Genomic DNA, 22,153 nt, shown 5'->3' with positions numbered 1-22,153 from the left:
GGGATGATGAAATCATTTTTCAAGATGATAATGCATCTTGCCATAGAGCAAAAACTGTGAAAAAATTTCTTGCAAAAAGACACATAGGGTCAATGTCATGGCCTGCAAATAGTCCGGATCTTAATCCAACTGAAAATCTTTGGTGGAAGTTGAAGAAAATTGTCCATGACAAGGCTCCAACCTGCAAAGCTGATCTGGCAACAGCAGTCAGAGAAAATTGGAGCCAGATTGATGAAGAGTACTGTTTGTCACTCATTAAGTCCATGCCTCAGAGACTGCAAGCTGTTATAAAAGCCAGAGGTGGTGCAACAAAATACTAGTGATGTGTTGGAGCGTTCTTTTGTTTTTCATGATTCCATAATTTTTTCCTCAGAATTGAGTGATTCCATATTTTTTTTTCCCTCTGCTTGGTCTAAAAAAGTAACCGTTACTGACTGCCACAATTTTTTTTCCTGATTTCTTATAGTGTTGCTTAAAGCCAGAAAGTTGTCATTTGAAATGACTTTAGTTTTGTGTCATGTCTGTGATCTGCTTTTTTTCTACAAAATTAAACAACTGAATGAACATCCTCCGAGGCCGGTGAGTCCATAATTTTTGCCAGGGGTTGTACAAATGAACTATTGCCATGCAGTTACAAAGAGACAAACATGTCTTTAATCTGTACTTTAGCCTCCATCCCACCACAATATGGGAACATTCCTTTGGGAATGGACGAGCGTGTTGATACAAATAATGCTCATGCTAGACAAATTGTATGAGGAAGTAATGGTGGAGGCAGTCAGAGAATCCCAAAGCAAAGCCTGTCAGCTTTTCCTAGGCTTTGTAAAACCTAAGGTATGCACTCTGCAAAATGCAGTTAAATTAATAAGTTGAAAATATAAAAAAATATCTGGCCGCAGTCCTGAAGAAGGCGGTGGCATTTTGAGCTTTCTACTCAAGACTCACCTTTTCTAAGGGACACGCCAAAGACTTCAAGGCCAAAGGATAAAGGCAAGAGAAAAGAACAAGAACAAAAACAGAAACTACAGAAGGCAAGAAGAAAAGAGAGAGAGGGGGAAAGAAGGGAAGACAGAGGGGACAAAAAAGAGAATTAGAGGAATACATGAGATCTGTTAGTAACAGCAGAGAACACATGATATCAGCTCTGAATAATACTTGTGTAAAAAAAAGTTGCATGAATTCATTCCAGCTTCCCCAAAGTTCACCACACCAACATCCCTATTCCACAGGATACCGTTCTATTACGATCACCCACGATGCTGAAAGAGTGCAAAAACGGGATGAATGGATGGCTTAGAAAGTGCAGGCAACTGGCTGGTTTATAAAGCTCTTACCTGGCAACCTGCTCAAAAACGAAAGCAAAGCTGCCCCGGCTGTGTTCTCAGCCACAACAAAGGCTGTTTTGCTTCACATTTTTACCCTGATGGAGCACAAGCAAACAAGTATCAAGCTGAACTCACTAAGACTACTCCGTAAACTTGTTAAGACTACGAACACCCGAAAGTGGCCGCGTAATGATGACAATTTGGTAAATCGGGATGAAATTTTTGAACACCTCAAAAATTTCAGTCCGATTTAAAAACTGGTGCTGACGATGGCCGTAACTACTGTGCATACCAAGTTTGTTCAAGATTGACAAAGATGATAAATAGACTGCATTTATATAGCACTTTTCAATCTATATCAGAAGCTCAAAGTGCTGATACTTCAAAACATGTCCTGATTTGCTATTTGGGGCGAAATGGGAAGGAACGGTGCTCTGTGGAATAGGGGTACACTCAAAATATGAACTCAATTCAATTATGTGCATGATTTCCATCTCATAAATATATGCAGCACCAAGTCAAATAATGCACATCTATGCAAGATAATTTCATTTAGTTGGGTCAGTTTTTTGAGTGTATTAAAAACAAACCAGGATCACCAATAGAACACATGAAGTCAGGAGTGTAAATATCAGCAGATATTTTAATTCTCAAAGGTAGTACTATTAAAAAATCAGTTCTGTTGCTTATTATCCTGATCTGAGTGCCAGTTTGCCAAGTAATTGCAATAATTCAAATGTACTTTGTGCAAATAGAAAATAAAGTTTTCTATCTATTGTACTGTAAAAAGTAGATTTAGTTGTTTGTGTTCATAAATTATTTATTGATTTATTTGTATTTCATGCTGTTGTATTCTTCTCATAGATTCAAGATTCAAACAACTCTATTGACCCCTAAAAGGACAATTCACATCACACCCAATTACTTCAGACAAATACAGCAATTAATCAAGATCAATTAATCCAGATCAATTAATCAGAGATGCGACTGCCCTCGGCGAAGTCCCAGCTCAACATATTAGTTTGGTCTTCCATTAGCGATTTTTGACCCCATTTTAAAATTGAGGAAATTGGGTCCAATTTTTACAAATTGCAGCCAAAATTCATATGTAATTGCAGTTCTTACTATTACATACTATTCTATGATTGTAAGCAATTATTGCTGATTACGTGCAATTCCCATTACATGTTTTTGCAAAAAGCTACTTCTGCATTTTCCCTCCCAGTTTTCCAAAAAGTTAAAATGGCTTTGTTAAAATCTAAAAAAAGAGTCTTCTGTTGATGAGCATCACATGCTTTTCATGAGTTTCATGTGCTGGAGGAGGATCAGACGGAGCTGCACGTTGTACCCAACTGTCAACTTTGACTTGCTTTTATGCAAGATTACCCCAATTTGCACCAATTAAATCAGATTTTTCACTTCTACCTGATGCCATAAAATTCTACAACATGTTTAAACTTTCCCAAATGGTCACAATGTCCTACAATACTCTTTTTACCACTTTTGAATGAAATGATAGACAAACGGGTATCGGGAATCAGTAATGAAAACCAGACTTTAGACATTAGGTACCAACAACACCTCAATGTTGTACTCATTTTTCATGTCAGACTTATAGCTGAAGGTTAATAATAAGTCATAAGTAAATAGTAGTGATATAGAGTGATGATCAGAGTTACAGGTAGCACAGTTCAGTGCACAAACAAATCTGCACGGAGATTGCAATAAAACATTCCCTTCTTGATTTATGACACCATCAGTGGTTCATCAATTTTGACCCGATTTTTATGAAATGTTGACTTTAGAAAGCTCTGAAGTTGTACAACCCCTACTACATACACTGTAATTAATAAGTAAATTTTCTATAATTATGCAAAAAAAAAAAAAAAATCCATATTTTGTATCTTTTTCTCTCCCAATACAGATTTTGATACCAAGAAACAAAGATCTGGCAGATATCCCACGAGCGTACACTCATGCATTCACCTCTTTTCATTGGTACAAAATAACACAATTCTAAAATGACACCGATCGTTTTCGTTGAAAATGAATGAGTATAAAGTCTGGCCAAATGAGCTGGTCTCCTAAAAAAAAAAAAAAAAAAAAAAAGGGGGGGGGGGGTATTCAAACCATGTTGAACCTCCTTTTATTTATTTATTTATATATATATATATATTTTTTTTTTTTTTTGAAGAGTGACCATCATCTGATGGGCTGTGAAAAAAAAAAAAAACATCTTTGGCCGTCACTATAGCTCATGTCTGACAATACCAGATATGCAAAATAAGGTCACATTAACTCAAACGTGACAAACCTTTTCCTCCAAGTCTTTAATCTGCCTCCTCTGGATTTCCGTCTTGTCTTCAAGGTCACGAATTCTCTGCAAACAAGGAAGCAGCATGGAAGAGCAGAAAAAAAAAAACGACATGTGATTCTAACAGGCAGAAGCCAGGAGGGTCACAGACGGCTCCTCAGTGCTGCCATGTGATCACACAAAAAACTGTCCAATCACACAGATCAGCAACTGACCTGATGTGCCTGGTGCAGCAGCTCCATCCTCTCCTGGAGAATTTGACAGTCGTACTCTCGACTCTTCCTCAACATCTGCCGCCTCAGTTTCTCCACCGCCGTCCGCAGCTCATCCCTCTGAAGCTCATCCAGAGGTTCACCATACTTTATCACCTGCAGGAGAAGAACCAGCAAACATACTACAGCAGACACTGTGATGGGTTCAGCTCATGTCTCCACTCATGACAACATCTTCATGTGAGATTTTCTCCATTTTGCCTAATAATGTTATAAATAATAATAATATATCTATTTTCTACACCTGCTCATAATAATAATAATAATATGCGTGTAAACATGCTGGAGTGTGACATACCTGTCCTGCTGTAAGGCATTGTATAATGTTGCCTCCAACTCCTGGATTTGCTGTTTAGAGAAGAGAAATATTTGTTTTTTTGTAATTTTGCCTTTGTATACCACCACATTGGTGTTGTAATGAAACCATCAAGATGTGCTTGTATAGTGTAAACTTTCAGCTTTAACTGTACATTGCATTAACTATTTAAGAATTAAACCCATATTTATACACATTTTTTATACCCTATAAGCAACTGGACAAAGAAAATAAAAGGATTATTTTTAATAAAAATCATTGCTTTAATTATGTGTTTTCTTGAGACAAGTCACTGAATGGAAACATGAACATTTCAATGTTATGTTACGCTGATGATACTCAGTTCTACATGCCATCTCACTCCCATAAAATTCCTGGAGGACTGTCTTCTATCAGTGAGAAGTTGGATGTCTAGTAACTTTTAAACTTTGTTAAGACCGAAATGATGGTTCTTGGTCCAGCGAGACATCGGCATCAGTTTGACCAGCTGGCGCTCGGCCTGGGTTTCTGTGTCATACATCACATGGACAAAATGAGGAACCTTGGAGTAATTTTTGATCCCACGCTGTCTTTTGACCTCCACATCAGGGATATTATTAGGACTGCTTTTTTCCATCTGAGAAATATAGCGAGGATCCGCCCCATCCTGTCTATGGCTGATGCTGAGACCCTGATTCATGCTTTTGTTTCTTCTAGATTAGATTATTGTAATGTTTTATTTTCAGGGTTACCGCAGTCCAGCATTAGGGGTCTTCAGCTGGTTCAGAACACTGCCGCCAAACTTTTGACACGTAGCAGAAGGTCTGAAAATATCACACCCATTTTGGCATCCTTGCACTGGCTCCCTGCCTCTGTGAGAGCAGATTTTAAGGTTTTGTTATTGAGGTTTTGTTCATGGACTGGCGCCATCTTATCTGGCTGATCTGGTGGAACTTTACTTGCCGGTCCGGGCTTTGCGGTCGCAGGATGCGGGACTTCTCTGTGTTCCCAGGGTGAAGAAGAAGTCAGCAGGTCAAAGAGCCTTTTTTCATTGTGCACCCACCCTGTGGAACAGTCTTCCTGTGACCGTGAGTCAAGACTGAAAACCCATTTTTATTTTCTTTCTTATGAATAGTTTTTATTTTTTATTTGTTTTATTATTTTAGTTCTGTTTTTAATTATGTATTTGAAATTTTTTTTATTCATTTTTAATTAATTTATTTAAATTTTATGTTGAATTGCTCCATGTAAGGTGCCTTGAGATGGCTTTTGCTGTGATATGGCGCATTACACGCTAATTAAATTGAAACTGAAATTGAATTCAAAGTCAGCAAAAATGTTTTGGACTTCATTTACATCAATTCTAAAGAAATGAGGCTATAGTTCTCTGTGTCTTGTACAGCAGATAGCTGAGTCGATAAAATAATAGCTCACAAAACATGAAATGTTGTGAGAATTAATTAATTCTTGAGAATAAATTAGCACACAGTTGCTAAAAACATTTTTCTTGGTCATATATACACATTACACATCATGTGTGATTATTGGAGTATTTATCTTGTCAGGTATCTTTGGTGAACCTTTAGAATGTGAATTTGGTTGATAACGGCAATATCATTTATGAATGCATCGTGTGGCTCAAGGAAACTGCTGTGTTTTTCCAGACAATGCTTTCCTTACTATTTTGAAGGTCCTGCGACTTATGTTCTAATGTGACTTGAGAAAGATGTGTGTCTTAGAGAATATATAAATTTAAGAAATCATGCTCTCAAACTGAAATGCCGTGCTTCTGGAATATAAAGAGGGAATATAATCTTTACAATACCTTTGCACTTGTTCAGGGGCATGTGAGTCAACAAGAACAGCAACAGCAAGTCAGCTAGGCTAAGCTATGGGAATGCTATTATTTGTTTCAAATGTTCTTAAAATGTGTTTCAAATGTTTAATTACACTGCACATTTAGCTCACCTATGATCATTCCTTAAGTGACAACAATTTACTGAGTTCTTTGTGTCTTGTACTATAACATGAATGAGCTCATTACCTTCTGCTGGCTAATGCAGTGTGTGTTATGAATAATGAGATGACTTTTTAAGCAGTTAATTACATTGCACATTACGTCACCTATGATTGTCCCTTCAGTGGCAACAGGAAACAGTTACTGGAGTTGTTGTGCCTCATTTAACTACATTAATTTGCTTATTAGCTTCTGGTTGCTAAGGCAGTGTTTGCGTTCTAAATAAATATTGTGCTGAATTTTTAAATGTTTAATTACAGTGTACGTTTACCTCACCCGTGACTGTCTGTTCAGTTTAGGCAAGAAGCCGTTTGTTCAAATTTTGTGCCTCGTAAATAACATTAGCTTCTTGCTTCTGCTCAATAATGTGACATTTAGGCTATATATAAATAACGCACCGATTAAATTAATTTCACATCTTGTTGCATTAAATTGTATCACCACATTTCAAAAATAAATGTGACTTATAGACTGGTGTGATGTACAGGGTGGGCCAATAAAATGTTACCACTTTTGATCGTACATAATTTTTGAAATGAGAACTTACTTGAAAATTTTATTTACAGAATTGTAACAGAAGCATCAAATTAACATTTGATACCAAGGTTTCCCACTTTGTCTCTGTTTTCCGCACAGTTCAATAATTGATGACATGTTCAATCCACGCTCCTCTTCTTTGGATTACAGCTGCAACACGCACAATGAAGTTTGTGACGACATTGCCAAACATCTCAAGAGGGATTCTCCGAATTTCCTGATGGATGTTGGTCTAGAGGGCATCAATGTGGGTTGTTGTAGTACACTCTCTAATTATATGAATTAAAAAGTGCTAACATTTTTATAGGCGCACCCTGTATATATGTTTTTCCCTCTACAATGCATAGCTGTGACAAATATTCCTGTGTGATTTATAGTACGGAAAATATGGTAATTGTGGCCACACTGGCAAAGCATTAAACTATCATAGTGCTCGTCCAGCATTTCATTATGTTTATCTGCCATTTTCATTCACCAGAAAAGCTCATGCTGGTGCTTATCCCAGCTTCCGTAGAGTAAAGTGGAGGAGAGTGTACGACTCCCCCTGATTGGGACACCAAATACCTCCCCAGCCAAGGCAGTACCCATTTACAGCTGGGTGGAATGAGACAATGCAGATTAAATGTTTTGTCCAGAGACACAAACAGGTTTGCGTGCTCATAGGTTGAACCCAGGTCTACTTATTGGTAGCCCAACTCCTCATCACACCTGAGCTACATGCGCTACCTGAAGAAGAAAACAAATTTTTTTGTCCCTACATATGAAATAATTCTCTATCAACAGAGTACTGCAAAATGTGATTAATATCCAAGTACACATGCACATACTCACCATGTAGGCTTGGTCCAGTGCCTGTTTTCTGTAATCCAACTCTCTTCTAGATATCCTTTCTGTTTGCAGAACATCTCCTGTGCAGGGGAGCAATCACGGACAGTGGATAAGTGAAAAGAATAATAATAAATAAATAAAACAGTTTGTTTGTATATTCAGCAGTAATATGGTGCTCCATTACTAACTAATGCTGAGTCATGTCATGAAACAATATACCATTTTGAATAAACAAATAAATCAGGAGTATTTTACAATATGAATATTTCTGCACATATTTTGACCCAGAATGACTTTAAGTTCTAAATTGAATGTGTCTGTGGGTTTTTGTTTTGTTTTGTTTCCAGTGCATCAAATCTCCAGCAATTATTGTAACTCACCATCTCAATCTCAGATCCATCATCTTTTGATGAAGCGCTGCCTCCGTCCCCTCAATCTGCTGATCCACTAGAGGGCAGCAAACAGCACACATCAGTCTGCATCCTGACACTGTGGATATTTTAGACAAACATTCAAACTTACTTTTTCTGCGAGTGACAAGACTGTGCTCGCTTGAATGATGGCCACTTGCTCCTCATTTCTCAAGTTCTATACAAAGAGGGAAAAGTTTGAACAAAGTTAGACCCCCTGCCCACCAAAAAAAAAAGGCTCCTGCTTGAGCATCCCTGTTGACATGGGGAGGCTATATGTGGATATGCTTTACCCCGTTGTCTCCCAGGATATCAAGAAGTTTGATGAGGTCTGGTATGCATACATCCTGTGAAAAAAGGCATTTAAATGCAACTTTTATTCAAAATGTTTAGAATGTTAGAATGTTTAGCAACAAGAAGACAGAGGACTGGAAGGAGAGGAACACTAGTAGCCAGTAAACCAGTAGCAGGCAGTATTTCTGATAATTATATTTGTTTAATTTTTATATTTAGATTTGCAAACTGTTTTTAACTTTCACGTTTGATACTCTGTGTGCTTCTTACCCTTTGTGCTGCTATACAATGCTGCAGGAACCTCAATTTTCCTGACGGAGTCTTCCCAAGGGAATAATAAAGTTCTACCTAATCTAACTCAGTATTTGTCAAGCATAGACAGTACCTCAGAAGATTTCTAACACTGATATATTGCTGTTACATTTAAAAAAGAGAGAGAGAGCTAAAGGTCTGCTGTTGGAATATGGGGACTAAAACCTGCTCTGATTCTTTACGATACTGAGCACTGCTCCTACCTTGACTCCTTCCTTCATGCAGTAAATCTGCAGCGCGCTGATTCCCTCAGAGAAGGGATGCATCCTCAAGTGGTTGAACGGAGGCGACCTCCGCTCACGCTCCTACAAAAAAACAGCACAAGCGTTAAAAGGTGTCTCCCGACTCACCGTGCACAAAGAATAAGGATGATCTGTGAAAAATGCTCAGACATGAATATGTTGCATTCACAGTGAAACAACAAAAACATCTTGAGAGAGTAAATGCATTATTAAGCTTCTTTACTTACTAAAAGTTTGTCCAAACTGTGGAAACTGTCGATTTACATTCCAACATTTTGTTTTTTTTGTTGTTGTTGTTCTTAATTGAGCTTAGCTCCAGCTTGCAAAATGCCATCAATTAGACCCTTTCAGACACAGCTGGCAATCTAGCTTGAGTATTCAAATGGTTCATTTTTGTTGGGGTTTTTTTTGGATCTGAATGATAAATCAGTCTGTTTAGATTTGAGTAAATCTGAGCAGGATTGGTTGAGGTCTGAACACAAAAGTGTCTAGAATCCAGTTAACTTAAGGGTCAAGAGGTCAAACTTCCTCAATACATCCGTGCACCCACAGCGTCCTCCCCCACTATGGCGCCATTCAGTCCGGCTGCAACGGCGAGGAGAGCAAACAGCCTTCTTTCTCTGCTGCGCCTTCTTGCCTAGAAAATGCACCAGGTCAGTTCCCTTTCCCTTCCATGTGTCACATCCTGATCGCACACCCATGCTGGCATATCCAGATCTACATGCACAGTTGCACACACTCCCGCACTCTCACTTCCAGACACATCTCTTTCGGACCGAGCCTGATTGAATTTAGATGCATATATAGGACGAGCCGGATTTGAAAAACAGGTCTGATCACCATCCGGCTAGAAAACAATCCAGATTTCATCCAACATGAGCTGGATTCCCAACCCTAGTCCTTAGTGTTGCTCACTCTCCTTTGTCATACATGATGGAATCTATTTCAGACAGTAATGTTGCTAAACGACTTCCTGGAAAAAAACAACAACAACAAAAAAAAAAACGTCATGTTTGTATATTGTAAAAAAACTTCAATGTCGAGTCTCATGAAGTACGTCAGCGTGAGGTTGCCACAATCACTGTGACTTTCACAGTAAAAGTCTTTACTATAACTGTGACATCAAAACGCTTTTGGTTACGAAGCACATTCGAGAAACAGAGTTGTTAGCAGCAGTGTTAGATTTAACTTCATGCCTACAGCAACACATTATTGTTACAACACAATATACATGGGCACAAAGTCGTAGCATGAGTCCATCACCAGCTACTAACCTAAGCCACTGTACCACCCCACTGAAAATCAGCTTACAGCCAATCCCAATACCAGAAGCATGAAACATCTTTACTCAAGCATTAGAAGCACAATTTGGTGCACCTTCTGATATAGTTTGGAGACAAAGAGAAAACCTTTGTCACTGAACACGAGAGCAACGTTTGAAAGAGTAGCAGCACCTTTGAAAGCATAAAGGGCAAAATGTAAAACACAGTGGTGTAACACACCAAAGGAAGCCTAGGACATCCCATAGTCCTCAGTCTTTTGTTTGTGGGGTCATACTGACACTGAATCTCTGTGTCACAAACCCTTTGGACTGCTGATGAAGACTGTCCAAGTCTTCAAGATGATATTTTACAAACATTTTTCAAGGCATTTTGGTCATGGTCTTAGAATTCTCTGTGACTATTTCTGCCAGTAGAGATATTCACTGCAACAAGCCCAGACATGGCCAGCAGATGGCAGTATTCGGTAGATCCAAAGGAATCGCTGTGCTCAAGTCTTACTAATGTGTATTGAGTGCCAACCCCCAAAACTGAACAAACAACACAAGAAAGCCACAGGTTGAAATGTGTCCATGTCCACAAAGGCTCATTTATCTATTAATACACTCTGTGCATTTTACAAGGTACATGCCTCAGCTTTTCCAAAGCCAAGGACTATAATTTTTAGGAATAAAATCATTTATATCAGACTGCCTAATGAACACTGGTGAAATATGATGAGATTTCACTTTAATTCTAAAAAGAATCGCTGTCTGATCGGTACACACTAAATAGGAACTAAAATGTGTTTTCTAACTTCACAGCCAAGCAAAATTTTTTAATTCCGTAGGGAAAAGGTTGTAATTGATACGGCATCTTGATACTCATTTGTGCTCATTAAAAATGAGGGTTTGTGAAGTCACTAAAGCAGAATCCTGACAGGGATCCTTGTGGCACACCTCGAGCTCCAGTATCCTGAACTCTAACAGCTCATTCTGGTCTCTGGAATCCTGTAGCTCCTGTTGTGCCCGACTGTTCTCTGACTCCAGCTTGTCCACCTGAAGAGTACAATAGATAATGTTATGTTAGTTTGAACTGTGCAAAATTAGATCAAACTTATTTTATTAACTCCACTAAAAAAAAAAAAAATACAGCATGCCTTTTGTGCCATTTGTTAATGAGATTGCTAACAGACACATAACCTTCAGTTTTGATTAGTAATTCAAAGTCAAAAGGACAATACCAGCAAAACCAAGTGACATAAAGAGAGATCGACATATGATTAAAAAACAAACAAACCTGGAAATGGAAGGATGATATACAGTGAGGAAAATAAGTATTTGAACACCCTGCGATTTTGCAAGTTTTCCCACTTAGAAATCAGGTGTTCAAATAAGTATTTGAACACCTGTGAAAATCAGTGTTAATATTTGGTACATTAGCCTCCGTTTGCAATTACAGAGGTCAAATGTTTCCTGTAGATTTCACCAAGTTTTCACACACTGCAGCAGGGATTTTGGTCCACTCCTCCATACAGATTGTCTCCAAATCTTTCAGGTTTGGAGTTTCAGCTCCCTCCAAAGATTTTCTATTGAGTTCAGGTCTGGAGACTGGCCAGGCCACTCCAGGACCTTGAAATGTTTCTTACAGAGCCCTCCTTAGTTGCCCTGGCTGTGTGTTTGGGGTCATTGTCATGCTGGAAGACCCAGCCCTGACCCATCTTCAATGCTCTTACTGAGGGAAGGAGGTCGTTTGCCAAAATCTCACAATACATGATCCCATCCATCCTCCCTTCAATACAGTGCAGTCGTCCTGTCCCCTTTGCAGAAGAGCACCCCCAGAGTATGATGTTTCCACACCCATGCTTCACAGTTGGGATGCCTTCCTTGGGGTTGTTCTCATCCTCTAAACATTGTAAGTGAAGCTGATTCCAAAAAGCTCTATTCTGGTCTCATCTGACCACATGACCTTCTCCCATGCCTCCTCTGGATCATCCAGGTGGTCACTTCAACTTCAAATGGGCCTGGACATGTGCTTGCTTGAGTAGGGAGACCTTGCTGCCCTGCAGGATTTTAAACCATGACAGCATCATGTGTTACTAATGTAATCTTTGTGACTGTGGTCCCTGCTCTCTTCAGGTCATTGACCAGGTCCTCCTGTGTAGTTCTGAGCTTTCTCAGAATCATCCTTACCCCACAAAGTGAGATCTTGCATGGAATCCCAGACCGAGGGAGATTGACCGTCATCTTGTGTTTCTCCCACTTTCTAATAAATAATAACAGTTGTTGTCTTCGACCAAGCTGCTTGCCTGTTGTCCTGTAGTCCATCCCAGCCTTGTGCAGGTCTACAGTTTTGTCCCTGGTGGTCTTGGCTATGCTGGACAAGTTGGAGTGTGATTGATTGAGTGTGTGAACAGGTGTCTTTTATACAGGTAACAAGTTCAAACAGGTGCAATTAATACAGGTAAAGAGTGCAGAATAAGAGGGCTTCTTAAAGAAAAATTAACAGGTCTGTGAGAGCCAGAATTCTTGCTGGTTGGTAGATGTTCAAATACTTATTTGCAGCACCAACATACAAATAAATTATTAAAAAATCATACATTGTGATTTCCGGATTTTTTTTTTTTTTTTTTTAGATTATGTCTCTCACGGTGGACATGCACCTAAGATGAAAATTTCAGACCCCTCCATGATTTCTAAGTGGGAGAAATTGCAAAATCGCAGGGTATTCAAATACTTATTTTCCTCACTGTAAATATGTAAGTATACATTAGGGAAACAGCAGGGAAGCACAAAATTATCAGAAAGAGGTTGATGTCCCCACTTTTATGGGGTTGTTCCACAGAGCACTGTTCCTTCCCGTTTATTCCTGTATAGCAAATCGGGGCACGTTTGAAAGCATCACAGGAATTTCTTGATCCATCATTATCAATGTTGAGCAAAACTTGGTATACACAGTAGTTACGACCATCATCGGCACCAGATTTGAAATCGGGATGCTATTTTTGAACCGTTAAAAAATGTCATCCCGATTCTCAAAATCATTAATAGTACTTCAATTACTTCCAGGTATTCACAATCTTAATGGCTTCAATCATGTTGGGGACTTAACCCATAGCAACTATGGCTTGAAACATGTTTGATCATGCTCCACCGGGGTAAAAATTTGAAGCCGAAACAGAGTTTGTTGGATTTTTGATCACATCCGGGAGAGGGCGCAGCTCCTTTCTTTCATTTCGGGTGGGTCGCCAGGTCTACACTTCATAAGCCAGTCCATTAGGAGGCAAGCCGGATTAAGTCGTTTCATTCCGGTTTTGCACTTTTTTGGATCATGGGCGATCGCAGTAGAATGATGCCCTGTGGAATAGCCCTGTTAGTTATACATGGAAGTTAAACATGCTAATACAGATGAAGAAGCAGACCTTGACTAATACTCAACCTGCAAAGCTCATGATCAAACCCTGGCGACACTGCAGCCAGCTTTTAAGAACCATTGATCCTATTATTAGTGGCTGCCCTTAATTAGCAAATGCTGAGCACATAAACAGACAAAATAAGGCTGCTTCATGTATCCAGTGGATAAACTTGTAAATATTGTGATATTAAAGCTGGGTACAGATGGGACAAACATTCACCAGAAACGGTGATGGAGAATGACAGTGAAATAGTTCCGATCCTCTGAGATAGGCTGAGTCATACATACATACAGTAGTGTTCAGAATAATAGTAGTGCTATGTGACTAAAAAGTCCAATCCAGGTTTTGAGTATATTTCTTACTGTTACATGGGAAACAAGGTACCAGTAGATTCTCACAAATCCAACAAGACCAAGCATTCATGATATGCACACTCTTAAGGCTATGAAATTGGCTATTAGTAAAAAAAAAAAAAGTAGAAAAGGGGGTGTTCACAATAATAGTAGCATCTGCTGTTGATGCTACAAACTCAAACTATTATGTTCAAACTGCTTTTTTATCAATCCTGTAAATCACTAAACTAGTATTTAGTTGTATAACCACAGTTTTTCATGATTTCTTCAAATCTGCGAGGCATGGAGTCAACCAACTTGTGGCACCTTTCAGCTGTTATTCCACTCCAAGATTCTTTAACAACATTCCACAATTCATTCACATTTCTTGGTTTTGCTTCAGAAACAGCTTTTTTGATGTCACCCCAGAAGTTCTCAATTGGATTTAGGTCCGGGGATTGGGCAGGCCACGCCAAAACATTAATTTTGTTGGACTGGAACCAAGATTTTGCTTGTTTACTAGAGTGCTTGGGGTCGTTGTCTTGTTGAAACACCCATTTCAAGGGCATGTCCTCTTCAGCACAAGGCAACATGACCTCTTCAAGTATTTTGACATATCCAAACTGATCCATGATACCTGGTATGCAATATATAGGCCCAACACCATAGTAGGAGAAACATGTCATATCATATATATAATATCATATCATCATGCTAACATATCATGATACTTGCACCACCATGCTTCACTGTCTTCACGGTGAACTGTGGCTTGAATTCAGAGTTTGGGGGTCGTCTCACAAACTGTCCATTTTAAAGCACTGGAGATCATTGCAGATGAACAGCCTATAATTTTTTGCACCTGCGTATACAACCTCTGGCAATAATTATGGAATCACCAGCCTCGGAGGATGTTCATTCAGTTGTTTAATTTTGTAGAAAAAAAGCAGATCACAGACATGACACAAAACTACAAGGTATCTTATAAAACTAACTGGCAGTTTTATAAAAAAAAAACTATATGGATTTGATTGACATGCAATTACACCAATCATGCTTGAACCTTCGTGCGCATGCGTGAGTTTTTTCACGCGTGTCGGTGACGTCATTTCCCTGTGGGCAGGCCTTGAGTGAGATGTGGTCCCGCCCTCTCGGCTGAATTCCTTTGTTTCACACGCTGCTCCAGATGGCGTGCGTTGCTTTATCAAAATTTTTTCTGGATCTGTGAGGAATATCCGAGTGGATACTATTCGAGAAATTAAGCTGGTTTTCTGTGAAAAGGTTTAACGGCTGATGACAGATTATGGGGTGTTTCTGTCGGTGTAAGGACTTCCCACGGACCGGGACGTCCTGCAGCGCTTCCAGCGCCGTCGTCGGCCTGTTTCGACCTGGAAAACATCCTAATTTAAGGCTTAATCACACCAGGACGTCGTGAGAGAACAGAGAAGATTCAGAAGAGGCCGGCAGTGAGGACTTTATGCGGACATTCCACTGTTTAAGGACATTTTTTTAATGAAAGACATGCGCGCAAATTCGCCGAGTCGTTTCCGTGACGACTCGGCGAATCTGTGTGCGCCGCGACAGGAAAAACACCTCCGCGTTGAACACCATTTATAAAATTCAGGCGGCTTTTGATGGCTTTCAATAAGTGAGTAACTGAGAAATTGTTTTAACAACTTGGGCATGTTCCAACTTGCCCGTTAGGTTTCTAACGGAGGTGTTTTTCCTGTCGCGACCCCCGGCGGTCGTGGTCCAGCCCGACATGCGACTCTGGCCCGCATGTTCTTTCATTACAAAATGTCTGTTAACAATGGAATGTCCGAAAAAACTCCTCATGCCGACGTCTTCTGAAGTTCTCTGTTCTCTGACGGACTTACTGGGTTAACAGGAGCCTGAAATGTGGAAGTTTTCAACTTGAAACGGCGAGACTCCGCTCCATCCTCGAAGCGCAGATCGCCGTCAGGCGCCGTGGGCCGTCCTTACGGCGACCACTACCAGACCAAAATCTCTCATCAGCCGTTAAATTTTTACCGAAAACCAGCTGAATTTATCCAATGATGTCCACTCAGTTGTGCCTTACAGTTTTGAAAAAATTTTGATCAAACAAAGCAGCAGTCTGAGCCATTCCTAAACAATGAAGGAAAACGACGAGAGGGTGGGCGACTCCTCACTCAAAGACTGCCCACGTGCGAATGATGTAACCGACAGTCGTGAAAAAACTCTTGCATGCCCACGAGGGAACAAGCATGTCTGATGTAATCACACGTGATTCAATCCATATGGTTTTTGAAAAAAATAATAAGGTCGCATACTTTTCTAATAGACATCGTAAAGTCATTTCAAATGGCAACTTTCTGGCTTTAAGAAACACTATAAGAAATCAAGAAAAAAAATTGTGGCAGTCAGTAACGGTTACTTTTTAGACCAAGCAGAGGGAAAAAAATATGGACTCACTCAATTCTGAGGAATAAATTATGGAATCACCCTGTAAATTTTCATCCCCAAAACTAACACCTGCATCAAATCAGATCTGCTCATTAGTCTGCATCTAAAAAAGAGTGATCACACCTTGGAGAGCTGTTGCACCAAGTGGACTGACATGAATCATGTCTCCAACACGAGAGATGTCAACTGAAACAAAGGAGAGGATTATCAAACTCTTAAAAGAGGGTAAATCATCACACAATGTTGCAAAAGATGTTGGTTGTTCACAGTCAGCTGTGTCTAAACTCTGGACCAAATACAAACAACATGGGAAGGTTGTTAAAGGCAAACATACTGGTAGACCAAGGAAGACATCAAAGGGCCAAGACAGAAAACTTTAAGCAATATGTCTCAAAAAATCGAAAATGCACAACAAAACAAATGAGGAACGAATGGGAGGAAAACTGGAGGATACTGGAGTCAACGTCTGTGACCGAACTGTAAGAAACCGCCTAAGGGAAATTGGATTTACATACAGAAAAGCTAAACGAAAGCCATCATTACACCTAACAGAAAAAAAACAAGGTTACAATGGGCTAAGGAAAAGCAATCGTGGACTGTGGATGACTGAATGAAGTCATATTCAGTGATGAATCTCGAATCTGCATTGGGCAAGGTGATGATGCTGGAACTTTTGTTTGGTGCCGTTCCAATGAGATTTATAAAGATGACTGCCTGAAGAGAACATGTAAATTTCCACAGTCATTGATGATATGGGCCTGCATGTCAGGTAAAGGCACTGGGGAGATGGCTGTCATTACATCATCAATAAATGCACAAGTTTACGTTGATATTTTGGACACTTTCTTATCCCATCAATTGAAAGGATGTTTGGGGATGATGAAATCATTTTTCAAGATGATAATGCATCTTGACATAGAGCAAAAACTGTGAAAACATTCCTTGCAAAAAGACACATAGGGTCAATGTCATGGCCTGCAAATAGTCTGGATCTTAATCCAATTGAAAATCTTTGGTGGAAGTTGAAGAAAATGGTCCATGACAAGGCTCAAACCTGCAAAGCTGATCTGGCAACAGCAGTCAGAGAAAGTTGGAGGCAGATTGATGAAGAGTATTGTTTGTCACTCATTAAGTCCATGCCTCAGAGACTGCAAGCTGTTATAAAAGCCAGAGGTGGTGCAACAAAATACTACTGATGTGTTGGAGCGTTCTTTTGTTTTTCATGATTCCATAATTTTTTCCTCAGAATTGAGTGATTCCATATTTGTTTCCCTCTGCTTGGTCTAAAAAAGTAACCGTTACTGACTGCCACAATTTTTTTTCCTGATTTCTTATAGTGTTTCTTAAAGCCAGAAAGTTGCCATTTGAAATGACTTTAGTTTTGTGTCATGTCTGTGATCTGCTTTTTTTGCTACAACAATTAAACAACTGAATGAACATCCTCCGAGGCCCGGTGATTTCCATAATTTTTGCCAGGGGTTGTAAGTTTCCCCTTTTCAATCAACTTTTTAATCAAACTACGCTGTTCTTCTGAACATGTCTTGAACGTCCCATTTTCCTCAGGCTTTCAAGAGAAAAGCATGTTCAACAGGTGCTGGATTCCTCCTTAAAGAGGGGACACCTGATTCGCACCTGTTTGTTCCACAAAATTGACGAAATCACTGACTGAATGCCACACTAATATTATTGTGGAACACCCCCTTTTCTACTTTTTTACTAATAGACCAATTTCAGAAGAACTATACTCAAAACCTGGATTAATCTTTTTAGTCACATAGCACTACCATATTCGGAACACTACGTGTACATAAAAAATCCATTTCACAAAATACTGGAATAATCAATACTAAAAACAAGGATCTAGAAAGTGAAGGTACACGGTCACAAAATGGCAACTGTGACCAAAATTCATGGAAATAGAGACCTGGAATGGACGTCACGTGACTAGCGGCGTGCCGCACGGCGGCCATTACTAAGGGTGGAGAGAGCACCTTGAGCCAGTTAAGGCACCTGTTAAACAGAAGCAAAATGAGGGGAAAAAAGGCAGCCAGTGCTTCACCATCAACTTCACCAACTACAAAAACAAATTCTCGAATACTAAAATGAACTGTACAATAGCCTTAATGTAATTATGTAAAATAAATGTCTATTTTAAAGTCGTTATGTCGCAATTTATTATCATATACTGAGACTATAACTCAACACCATAAGTTCTTTCATTAAGCTGCGTTCACATGCATACAAATACGGAAACAAAAATGTTTAAATATATTTATATATACTTGCAGTTGTGTTAATATGATATGTATATGGTGGACACAGGCGGCATTTAAATTTTAACAGTGTGGTTGGGGGGTGGGGGTGGTACTTTTACCCTGACTGAGGGTCAAAAGTCATAAATTCTGAATGGCTTCATCCATCCATCCATCCATCCATTTTCTTCTTTATGTAGTCGGGTCGCGGGGGCAGCAGCTCAAGCAAAGCCGCCCAGACCTCCGATCCACACACACCTCCCCCCTCCTGGGGGAACCCCAAGGCGTTCCCAAGCCAGCCGAGAGACATAGTCCCTCCAGCGTGTCCTGTGTCTTCCCCGGGGCCTCCTCCCAATGGGACGTGCCCGGAACACCTCTCCAGCGAGGCGTCCAGGGGCATACCAGGGGGCTTTATATCTACTTGTAATAAAATGCTCGTAAAAATCATATATGTTGTTGTCATTAAAAGACTAGCAATAATATTACAGTGGAAAAAGCAGCAAGGTAAATGAGCACAATGGCAAAGCATACTTCAGATTTATATTTTAATACATAAGGATTGTTTATCCAGGCATGTATGGGTTCGTTAGAGCTTTTAATCAGCTTGAATACAACTTACAAAGCCTCATTTATAAAAATCCATCGAGAATTATGATGACAGGAAAAAAACCATCACAGTAAATGGCATTTTTTCCCCAAATTTCCACACATTTTTTTTCTACCTGGGCATGTATGGGTTCATTAGAAATAGCAATTAAAGGTCTTTAAAACAAGCCTATTTTTATTAAAATCTGTTACAAATAGCGACAATAGAGCGAGAAAAGCAGCACAGTTTGTCATAATTTCCGCAAATTTCTGCATTTTACATAAAAGTTTTTATTCACCCACACATGCATAAGTTTAATGGAAAGACCTTTCAAAGGGCTTTAAAACAAGCCTATAAAGCGGACAGTTTATTATTGATGATCTGCACATTTCCACCCTTAGTAATGGTGCCTTCCTGTCCTGAGCGACACTAACAGACTGAGGTGCGCACGTCCATTCCAGGTCTATATTTCCATGCCAAAATCACTGGAGCTATTGGTCTAATTTTAAAGCACAGTGAGGAAAAAAAAAAAAAAACTTTAAAAAAATATTTAGTCTGCTTCTTGGGGAAATTCATATCTTTGAAAATAGTGTCTTCTATCAAGAAAGGACACCAAGATTTCCCCACCTGCAAGGAAATGCAACATGTTTTGGGCCTTGATTGAGGCTGATAGTCCTCACCTTAGTTTGTGAGGTCATATTGACATGGCACTCAGATTTTCCTTGTACGTCAGTAGTGAATTTAACCATTTAAATCTTCAGAAATAGTTCAGACGTGTGATGTACGGAAAGACAAATGTTAGTTTTATCAAACCTTTTCTAGGAGCTCCTGATTCCTCCGCAAGAAGAGCTGCTTCTCTCCACCCATTTGGAGTCCTAATATGGAGTACAAACTGTTAATTGTTAAATCACTAGAAATACAAAATTGTTACAACCACCAATATTATGACTGGTTGCCTTTAATATTCTTTAATTTATCTTTCTGAATGGACTAAAGTACCTTTAGGGGAAACCGGGCACAGTGGCTCAGAAATGTTGTTTTGTGGCAGCATAAACACATTATGCATACGGTTAGGTCATTCTATTGTGGATTAATACAACCAGTTATTGTTTATAAGGCTGTGTTATTTATCAATCATCAATCAATCAATTTTTTATATAGCACCAAATCACACAAACAGTTGCCCAAGGTGCTCTATATTGTAAGGCAAGGCCATACAATAATTATGTAAAACCCAATGGTTGAAACGACCCCCTGTGAGCAAGCACTTGGCTACAGTGGGAAGGAAAAACTCCCTTTTAACAGGAAGAAACCTCCAGCAGAACCAGGCTCAGGAGGGGCAGTCTTCTGCTGGGACGGTGGGGCTGAGGGAGAGAACCAGGAAAAAAGACATGCTGTGGAGGGGAGCAGAGATCGATCACTAATGATTAAATGCAGAGTGGTGCATACAGAGCAAAAAGAGAAAGAAACAGTGCATCATGGGAACCCCCAGCAGTCTACATATAGCAGCATAACTAAGGGATGGTTCAGGTCACCTGATCCAGCCCTAACTATAAGCTTTAGCAAAAAGGAAAGTTTTAAGCCTAATCTTAAAAGTAGAGAGGGTGTCTGTCTCCCTGATCTGAATTGGGAGCTGGTTCCACAGGAGAGGAGCCTGAAAGCTGAAGGCTCTGCCTCCCATTCTACCCTTACAAACCCTAGGAACTACAAGTAAGCCTGCAGTCTGAGAGCGAAGCGCTCTATTGGGGTGATATGGTACTACGAGGTCCCTAAGATAAGATGGACCTGATTATTCAAAACCTTATAAGTAAGAAGAAGAATTTTAAATTCTATTCTAGAATTAACAGGAAGCCAATGAAGAGAGGCAATATGGGTGAGATATGCTCTCTCCTTCTAGTCCCCGTTAGTACTCTAGCTGCAGCATTTTGAATTAACTGAAGGCTTTTAGGGAACTTTTAGGACAACCTGATAATGAATTAAATAGTCCAGCCTAGAGGAAATAAATGCATGAATTAGTTTTTCAGCATCACTCTGAGACAAGACCTTTCTGGTTTTAGAGCTATTGCGTAAATGCAAAAAAGCAGTCCTACATATTGTTTAATATGCGCTTTGAATGACATATCCTGATCAAAAATGACTCCAAGATTTCTTACAGTATTACTAGAGGTCAGGGTAATGCCATCCAGAGTAAGGATCTGGTTAGACACCATGTTTCTAAGATTTTGGGGCCAAGTACAATAACTTCAGTTTTATCTGAGTTTAAAAGCAGGAAATTAGAGGTCATCCATGTCTTTATGTCTGTAAGCAATCCTGCAGTTTAGCTAATTGGTGTGTGTCCTCTGGCTTCATGGATAGATAAAGCGGGTCATGCGTAACAATGAAAATTAAGCAATACCGTCTAATAATACTGCCTAAGGGAAGAAGAAAATTAAGTGAATAAAATTGGTCCTAGCACAGAACCTTGTGGAACTCCATAATTAACTTTAGTCTGTGAAGAAGATTCCCCATTTACATGAAAAAATTGATCTATAGACAAATATGATTCAAACCACCGCAGCGCAGTGCCTTTAAACCTATGGCATGCTCTAATCTCTGTAATAAAATTTTATGGTCAACAGTATCAAAAGCAGCACTGAGGTCTAACAGACAAGCACAGAGTGAGTCCACTGTCCGAGGCCATAAGAAGATCATTTGTAACCTCACTAATGCTGTTTCTGTACTATAATGAATTCTAAACCTGACTGAAACTCTTCAAATAGACCATTGTTAAACAGTCTTGTCCAAAGACACAGACAGGTAGTGTGACCGGGAATCAAACCCAACATCTACATATTGGTAGATTTAGCTCCTCGGCTGCTGAACCACCTGCTCTTACTGCAGATGAAGTTAAATGTGAAGCAAACAGTCTGAATTGTAACTGAATTTTAAACATGAATGAAATTATGTGGGACACATCTGGGCCTCAGGCTGGCAATTTGAGAGGCTTAAAGTACAAGTGCACTTTTTATAACCCTCGTC

At 39.5% G+C, this 22,153-nt stretch overlaps 1 protein-coding gene across 1 annotated transcript in view; it reads right to left on the bottom strand.

The window, feature by feature from the left end:
- Positions 1–22,153, bottom strand: part of jakmip2 (janus kinase and microtubule interacting protein 2) — an 83,395-nt gene that overhangs the window by 3,638 nt on the left and 57,604 nt on the right. The window contains 4 exon segments of the mRNA XM_034177998.1: positions 946–1,022; positions 3,640–3,705; positions 3,855–4,009; positions 4,211–4,259. Of these exon segments, the coding sequence (XP_034033889.1) occupies positions 972–1,022; positions 3,640–3,705; positions 3,855–4,009; positions 4,211–4,259 (321 nt within the window). The 3' untranslated portion in view covers positions 946–971.

The sequence above is a fragment of the Thalassophryne amazonica genome, chromosome 9 (genome assembly GCF_902500255.1).
Source record: "Thalassophryne amazonica chromosome 9, fThaAma1.1, whole genome shotgun sequence".
NCBI lineage: Eukaryota > Metazoa > Chordata > Actinopteri > Batrachoidiformes > Batrachoididae > Thalassophryne > Thalassophryne amazonica.
This window is presented reverse-complemented; position numbering and strand designations above follow the sequence as displayed.